Source organism: Oncorhynchus kisutch, linkage group LG11 (assembly GCF_002021735.2).
Source record: "Oncorhynchus kisutch isolate 150728-3 linkage group LG11, Okis_V2, whole genome shotgun sequence".
NCBI classification, from domain to species: Eukaryota; Metazoa; Chordata; class Actinopteri; order Salmoniformes; family Salmonidae; genus Oncorhynchus; species Oncorhynchus kisutch.
In genome coordinates this window covers 21107197-21115105 of record NC_034184.2, presented here as the reverse complement: position 1 = coordinate 21115105, position 7909 = coordinate 21107197, and the positions used below count along the sequence as shown (strand labels likewise).

The 7909-nt window shown below is 40.8% G+C and overlaps 1 protein-coding gene across 1 annotated transcript; it reads left to right on the top strand.

Moving 5' to 3' along the window:
* The first annotated feature begins 813 nt into the window (after nucleotides 1-813).
* On the top strand, nucleotides 814-7663 carry supv3l1 (SUV3-like helicase). Its single transcript, XM_020495506.2, has 15 exons — nucleotides 814-1280; nucleotides 1681-1758; nucleotides 1884-1991; nucleotides 2115-2229; nucleotides 2511-2679; nucleotides 3246-3357; nucleotides 3834-3911; nucleotides 4127-4218; nucleotides 4414-4594; nucleotides 4782-4875; nucleotides 5108-5327; nucleotides 5445-5525; nucleotides 5654-5830; nucleotides 6459-6607; nucleotides 6785-7663. The coding sequence occupies exons 1-15, from the start codon at nucleotides 995-997 to the stop codon at nucleotides 7188-7190; spliced, it is 2346 nt and encodes a 781-aa protein (XP_020351095.1). The 5' UTR covers nucleotides 814-994; the 3' UTR covers nucleotides 7191-7663.
* The last annotated feature ends 246 nt before the right edge of the window (nucleotides 7664-7909 follow it).

Genomic DNA, 7909 nt, shown 5'->3' with positions numbered 1-7909 from the left:
TCCGATTCCAAATCATATTCACCAGCTACGCAAGAGTTATAATATCAAAATACATTCGTTTATCACCAAATAGGGGTTCGCTTAGCAACAATCTTAATTTACTCCCTTTACAACCGGTATGTACTTCCAAAAAAGGTCTAAATAAAAATATACAAGCAACCTAAAAAATGCCATTTCGGCACCTCCAAGTTATAATGTTGGTAAATGAGAGTTTGAACCGGACCTTTATGGGCGTTAGAGGTCTCTAATGCACGGGTTAAAAGGGTAGGGATCCCAAGGATTCTGGATAGCACTTACATTTTCAATTCTGGTTTTACCTACAATCTGGTTATATGCATTCAAATAAAAAATGTTTCACGATATTGTGTGACACTGATCGCACTCAAGTGCTGAGTCATAATAGGCATTCTATTTTCGTGATTGAAATGTCAACTTGCAGCTAAAATTTGTTCAGAGTTTCTAAACCCAGAGGCAGAACATCACATGACGTCGCACAAGTGTTATCGGCGATTTCTTTGGGAGAAGCAGTTTCTGCCTATCTTTATACTGTACTGTCTTTGATTTGTTTTTTTGTTTTTTTGCACTTTGACGTTTTTGGGGTCCGTTTGGTTTGTGGAATTTATGCACTACAGACTTTCCAGAAGTATTATCGGTAGACTTGTGCTGCTATAATACATGTATTATTTGAATGTATCAAGTAATTTCTATAGAAACAGTTTGTATATTTTCTAACTAAAGCACTGCATTTTGTGAATTAATACAATAAACAAATTTAACAAATCGCTGCAGGCATATTTCTGGACTACAATCCAAACAAGGGTCCTCCTGCACGTTGTATCACAGAGAGAAGCCGATGTTGACCGTCCTCTGCTGCAATACTGTGCAAAGTTTTACCAGGGAAAAGATTGATAAACTGCAAAATGGGACATTGAAAAGTGTTTATTGACACACCAGACAAGGCAACATAATCGCGGACAATATCTAGCAACTAAGAATGTCAATAAACCGCTGTATGCTTCTGTTCTCACGAGTACAACACAGAATATGCGCCATATCTGTACGAAACACAAATGCTCTGGTGGACAGTCGTTGTGTACACTCTGGATCTATAACGTTCTTGAAAGGGTCCTTGTCTGGTTCTGTGTCCACCAGACAAGGTGTTTCTTCAAACAGTTCGTCGCGACCACCAGACACCTCACTATTTGTGCCTCTCAGCATCAAGAGTGATGTCGGCAGTGATGGGGCTGTGGGAGCTGAGCTCACGCAACCTTTGGACAAAAGTACTGTACATCCATATTGTAGTGCTAACTGTTAATGTTGATTGCCATCTACACAGATTAGCTGTCAATAGAAAACTGTCAGTATATCTGTAGCTGACTGCTACTAAACTGTTGATGATATCCTCCACTTAGCTGTCATCAACAGGCTAACGTTGGCCCTGAGACATGGCTGTATTCTAACTATAGAGTCTACAGCCATGACTCAGTCGTAGTTAGATAAAAGCTAGCTATGAATCTGAGACTTTTCAAGATCTTTTGAACTGTTGGACAAATTCCCTGTCAATAGATATTTTGTAAAAGTGTTTGCTGTGACTTGCTTTCTATAATGTTTAGCCTATAGCTTTAAGAATAGGTCTACTGTATGGCAATTTTACCAGACCCATGTGGTTTCTCCTAACAGATGAACTTCTCAAAATGTTGAACAAGTTCTACAAAAGGAAAGAGATGCAAAAAATTGCAGCTGATCAAGGTCTCGATGGTGAGAACAACTTAATAGTTTCAACTGGCTGGCATAACGGTCTGGTACTCTCATCAAATATATTTTTTTGTGATGATACTTCTCCAACTTATGGTCATACTAATACATTGATCTCTCCATTTCAGCTCGCCTCTTTCACCAAGCCTTCATCAGTTTTCGGAAGTATGTGCTAGAAATCTCTATGCTCAGTGCAGACCTTCATATCATCTTCAATGACATATGCTGTGGAGCAGGTGAGTTCAGCACTGTGCTTATCATTTAAGGAATCAAGTGATTTAAAGCAACTGCAAGTTGAAACTTAATTCCAACCCCTCACACCCTGTCAACTGATGAGTGTTTTTGCTTGTGCTCGTCAGGCCACATAGATGACCTTTATCCTTACTTCATGAGACATGCCAAGCAGATTTTCCCCATGCTGGACTGCATGGAGGATCTACGCAAAATCAGTGATCTGCGTGTACCAGCTAATTGGTAAGTATCACACGTCATCTTCAGGTGACCTCAACTATATACACATTGTTCATTTTGAAAATGCTCTTCCATTCATTGTATCTATTTGTGTGTGTATACATATATATATATATATATATATATATACAATACACACAAATGGATACAATGAATGGAAGAGCATTTTCAACATGAAAAATGTGTATATAGTTGTGTGTGTATATAGTTGAGGTCACCTAGTGCCGTGTTCACACAATACTCCACACAACTGTCTTTCAGCCATCCACTTGAATGTTTCCCAGGTACCCTGAGGCTAGAGCCATCCAGAGGAAGGTGATATTCCATGCTGGCCCCACCAACAGTGGAAAGACCCATCATGCAATTCAGAGATACCTGGCTGCCAAGTCTGGAGTCTACTGTGGACCGCTGAAGCTGTTAGCCCACGAGATCTTTGAAAAGAGCAACAATGCTGTTAGTATAACCCCTCATTCACTAGTATACCCTTCCATAAAGAGAATACGTCATTTAGAAGGCTTTTTGCATACTGTGGCAAATGGGCAATTCCATGCTAATGGCATTATGCTGAGACTTTTTACTTTAAAATGCCAAACAGACACCATTGATTTCAATGTTTACCAAACCATACAACTCAATGAACAATGACTACTTTAAACAATTTACACAATACATAAAAAAATGCAGATGCAAAGTTTAATGGTAAAATATATTTTATTCTCCTGTAAATGTTTTTTTGTAACATTTTCCGTGGAAATTGTTGAAATTGGGCCTTGTGAATAGAGTTCCATGGTTTGTTCAACTTTTAAATCAATGTTTTTTGTTTGGTATACATTTTAAAGTGAAAAATATGAGTCTCAGCGTAATTCCATTACATGGAATTGCCCTTTTACCTTGAAAAAAATGGAAGTAAAATTTGTTTATCTAAGTATTTCTTACCAATAATTTCCAAAATGTTTTAAGTTCATTCTCAGAGCACTATGTCAAAGGAAGATGTTAAATTTACTTTTTGTTTCTCCCAGGGTGTGCCATGTGATTTGGTGACAGGAGAGGAGAGAACATTTGTGGATGAGGAGGGGAGACAAGCTGAGCATGTGGCCTGTACTATCGAGATGTGCAGTGTCACAACACCATGTCAGTATCTTACCTTATCGCTCAACTTGTTAAACATATTTAATGTACATTAGGGTATTTTATCACTACCATTCAAGTTAGGGGTGTCAAACTAATTTTGTCCTGGGGGCAGCATTCTGTCTTCAACGAGGTCCAGAGGGCCGCACTGAAAATCGGCTATATTTCCTCGCTGTCAAAATTTGCCAAAAATTGTCCTCTATCTATTGTTTTGGGGATTTCCGCTGCTGACTGTCCAGCTTTCATTCAGGCGATTATTAGCGAGCTGGACACAGTCAAGAAGCTGTAGGAGTGTAGGTCCATTATAATTTCTAAACAATTAAAATTTGTTTTTAGTAATTTTAAAGTATACCGTTTGTTTGACACCCTTGATTTAAGTATTTGATTCATTTCTGATAGAGCTCGATTGCATTTGACGTTTCTTATCACCATCTGAGTGTTGACTAACATGTGAAATGTGTCTTGTGTGTTTTGTCTAGATGAAGTTGCGGTCATTGATGAGATCCAGATGATCAGAGACATATCGAGGGGATGGGCCTGGACTAGGGCTCTGCTTGGTCAGTAACTTCACTGTGACAGTTAGGACAAACTACAGGCCATTGTAAGATCACAACATCTGAATATTTGGTTGCACTTTGTTATGGTACATAAATAACAAGCTATTTATTAAGTCAAAAATTATAAGGTAAAATTATGATTTCACAGTAATAACTAATGGATTGTTCTTTTTCCGCTTTCCCTCTTATGCCTTCACTTTGTGTCCCGGGAATAGGTTTGTGTGCTGAGGAGATCCATGTGTGCGGAGAGCCTGCAGCTATTAACTTTGTCACAGAGCTCATGTACACGACAGGGGAGGAGGTGGAGGTGAGTCTGGGCATTCTAGTGAACATTAGTGTGTTTCGCTTCTAATGAGACTGTTCCAGTCATCATGTCATTAACATGATTATACTGAATACCAACGGTCTCATCCTATGAGAATATAAACTCGGGATTCCAGACCGACTCCCAAAAAATACTTGCGACGTCAAGTGTCTTACAGTTGACCCAATCTACTGGCAGGTTCGTAACTACAAGAGGCTCACTCCTTTCTCAATCCTGGACCATGCTGTGGAGTCTCTGGATAACCTGCGACCAGGCGACTGCATCGTATGCTTCAGCAAAAACGATATTTACTCCATCAGTAGGCAGATCGAGATCAGAGGCCTGGAGTGTGCGGTCATCTACGGCAGCCTTCCACCTGGTACGGTTGTTTTTAGATGTCAGTGATTGAGGTGATGCAGAGTGAGAAATTTAAAATACGGACATTCAACTTGTTCAGGTGCTGGACGGAAAAACAAATAACTGATATACTCCCGCTGTGACATTACTCATCCTTAAATGTATAATAGTGTGTATCATTAAAGCACTGTTAATTATATGGTCAATAGGCACCAAACTATCTCAAGCAAAGAAGTTCAATGACCCAGAGGACCCGTGTAAGATCCTGGTTGCAACAGATGCCATAGGGATGGGACTAAACCTGTGAGTTGAACATTGAAACTGATTTTGTTAGCATATTGTTGAAGCTTTTTTTAATTTTAATTTATCGCTGACAATACATATTACGTTTGAAGTACATTGTTCTACAGATTGTCATAAAAATACTTAACAGAAAATATATACACATTTCTTGCATGATTAGTTGATTTTTGGTTTGCTGTAAAGTTGTAGTTGTTGCCTCTATAAGCGCGCTACCATGTCCCTCCCACACTAGGAGTATCAAGAGAATAATTTTTAACTCACTGGTGAAACCCAACATCAATGAGAAGGGTGAGAAGGAGCTGGACACCATCTCCACATCTCAGGCTCTCCAGATCGCCGGGCGGGCCGGACGCTTCAGCTCCATCTTCAAAGAGGGCGAGGTCACCACCATGCACCGCGACGACCTGCCAATTCTGAAGGAGATACTCAGCAGGAACGTTGACGCCATAGAGGTGAGGAACAGCACATGGGCCATTTCTGAATTTTGACCTTCTGTTCGGACTATTCAATATCCTTTATTTTATTTAATGACAATCAAGTATGACATGGTGTTAATTTCCTAATTCTAGACAGCTGGGCTGCACCCCACAGCAGAGCAGATTGAAATGTTTGCCTACCACTTACCTGATGCCACCTTGTCCAATCTGATAGTACGTTTCTTTACTTCATTGCAATTTACTCTGTAACGAGAATCAAGATTTACGGTTGGTCAATTTACAGATTAATATTGAATTATTTGTGTTCATTTAAAAGTAACCCATTTTCTTTCTACCCCCAGGATATATTCGTGAGCCTCTCCCAAGTTGATGGTATGTACTTTGTGTGCAACATTGACGACTTCAAGTTCCTGGCTGACATGATCCAGCACATTCCCCTCAACCTGCGCTCTCGATATGTGTTCTGCACTGCGCCCATCAACAAGAAGCAGCCCTTTGTGTGCACCTCCTTCCTGAAGGTAGGAGCAGAGACATGTTTACAGCAGAATCCCTTTTCCATTAGCAACACTTGTTTAAACATCTGGGCCCGCATTCAGAAAGTATGAGTAGGAGTGCTGATATAGGATCGGCATTGCCTTTAAGATCATTATGAATAAGATTGTATGGACAGGGGGAACCTGACCCTAGATCAGCACTACTACTCTGAGACACTTTGTGAATACAGACTTTGACCTCTGATTGAATTTAACTGGTTAACACCCTAATTTCATGTTATTCAGGAATAGGTCCACCATTTGGAATATAGAATTTGTCATAGGCAGCACATGTCCTTGCTTGAGTCACGCCATTGATTAATATTCTGGCATGACGTTGCCAGTTTGCCTCTGATATGAACCTTCTTACTGGAACTATAACAGCATTGATAAGGTTTTATTGTTGGTTGTTGAGCTTTAAGGGACGTGACATGAGTAGTATTCAGGCAACAGTATTGATAAGATCTGTTGTGAATTGGATGAATGACATATTACTGTGACTATGGTCTAAGTGTTATCCTATTGATAAGGTTTATAGCACTATAGTGTTTGTGGCTGGATGATGAGACTGATTGGGAGAGTGTCACATCACACACAATCTCTCCTTGTCCAGTTTGCCAGACAGTTCAGCAGAGATGAGCCCCTGACTTTTGACTGGGTGTGTCGGCATGTCAGCTGGCCGCTGGTCCCACCCAAGAACATCAAGGACCTGGTGCACCTGGAGGCTGTCCATGACGTGCTAGACCTCTACCTCTGGCTCAGGTGATTCCATCTCTACCTTACCAATACCAAACCATTCACCAAGCCAAATTACCTATTGCTCTTATACTAATAGTCATCACAGAATTGAGTAACACAATGTGTATAATGAGATCATTGATTGTCTTTATTGCAAATAATCTGAATTCGATAGTAATAATCCTCTCCACATGTCGCCAGCTACCGCTTCATGGACATGTTCCCGGACGCCAATCATGTCCGAGAGATCCAGAAGGAGCTGGACAGCATCATCCAGGTGGGTGTGCGCAACATCACACGACTCATCCGAGCCACGGAGACCAACGCCCCCCCGGGGACAAACCCGCTGTCCAACCAGAGGAGGCTGGGGCCCAGCCCAGTATCCCCAAGGAGGGTCCGAGGGACCCCTAAGGCCCAGGACAGTGGAGTAGAGGGTTGGCAGCTGGACAAGTCCCTAGGTTCCCGCCTGGTACAGGAGGGCTTACTGACCCCTGACCTCCTAAGGCAACTGCAGAAGGAGTGGTCCAAAGTGCACCGACAAGAGGAAGGAGTCAAACTGGTTGCGGGGAATAATAAAACAAAAGGGAATAAGAAGAAGAAGAAGTGACCGTCCCAGTTTCTGCCTTAGGTCCTAACTAAAACATAGCAGGTTTTGTCTCATTTTGACTGGACTTCATACCAGGCGGTGTCATGCATTTTCAGTGGCGAAAGATGTGATTAATTGTATGTGTAGGTCCCAGCTCCTGCTCAAAAACAGATAGTAATTTTATGGGCCAAAAGGTGACGTAAAAATCCAAAGTAGTATCTTATCTTATTACACAGTCATTTTGCGGTAATCTTTTTATCACTTGAAAAGTAGAGTGGTTGACTGCATCTTCACGTAGACTGATAGTCTGTCTCGTGCAGCAAGTAATGACAATGTTACACTATGTGCCCATCACATGCTTGGGCTAGCCTAGTGTAACTGCCGGAAACTCAAATGTTACCACCACTGATTTATATGCCCCTATGTATGATTTAAGGAATTGAAATAGCATAAATAATAAGGTCATTGATTAAACAAATTGTAATAATATTTTGGTTTTGATGAGGCCTTTTGTATTCATTTGATGTGAGACATAAGGTGGCGAATGTCTCTGCAATAATTTGACCCCTTACTCTGTAACGACAATGTTGTAGACCTGTCATACAGCTTCTTAACGTATCAACAAATGTTAAATGGTTATAAGATATGTCATGACAATGATTTTCTTGCCTTTTGACACTGCTTATAACACCTTAATTGTGTCATGAACATTTCATAGCCCATGTGACAAAGGTCATGAG

Excerpts from the sequence above, each read along its gene's own strand:
- supv3l1 (XM_020495506.2), top strand. The coding sequence starts at position 995 with ATGTCAATAAACCGCTGTATGCTTCTGTTCTCACGAGTACAACACAGA. Across the intron at positions 1,281-1,680 it reads CACGCAACCTTTGGACAAAA|ATGAACTTCTCAAAATGTTG; the intron begins GTACTGTACATC and ends TTCTCCTAACAG. Across the intron at positions 5,831-6,458 it reads TGTGCACCTCCTTCCTGAAG|TTTGCCAGACAGTTCAGCAG; the intron begins GTAGGAGCAGAG and ends CTCCTTGTCCAG.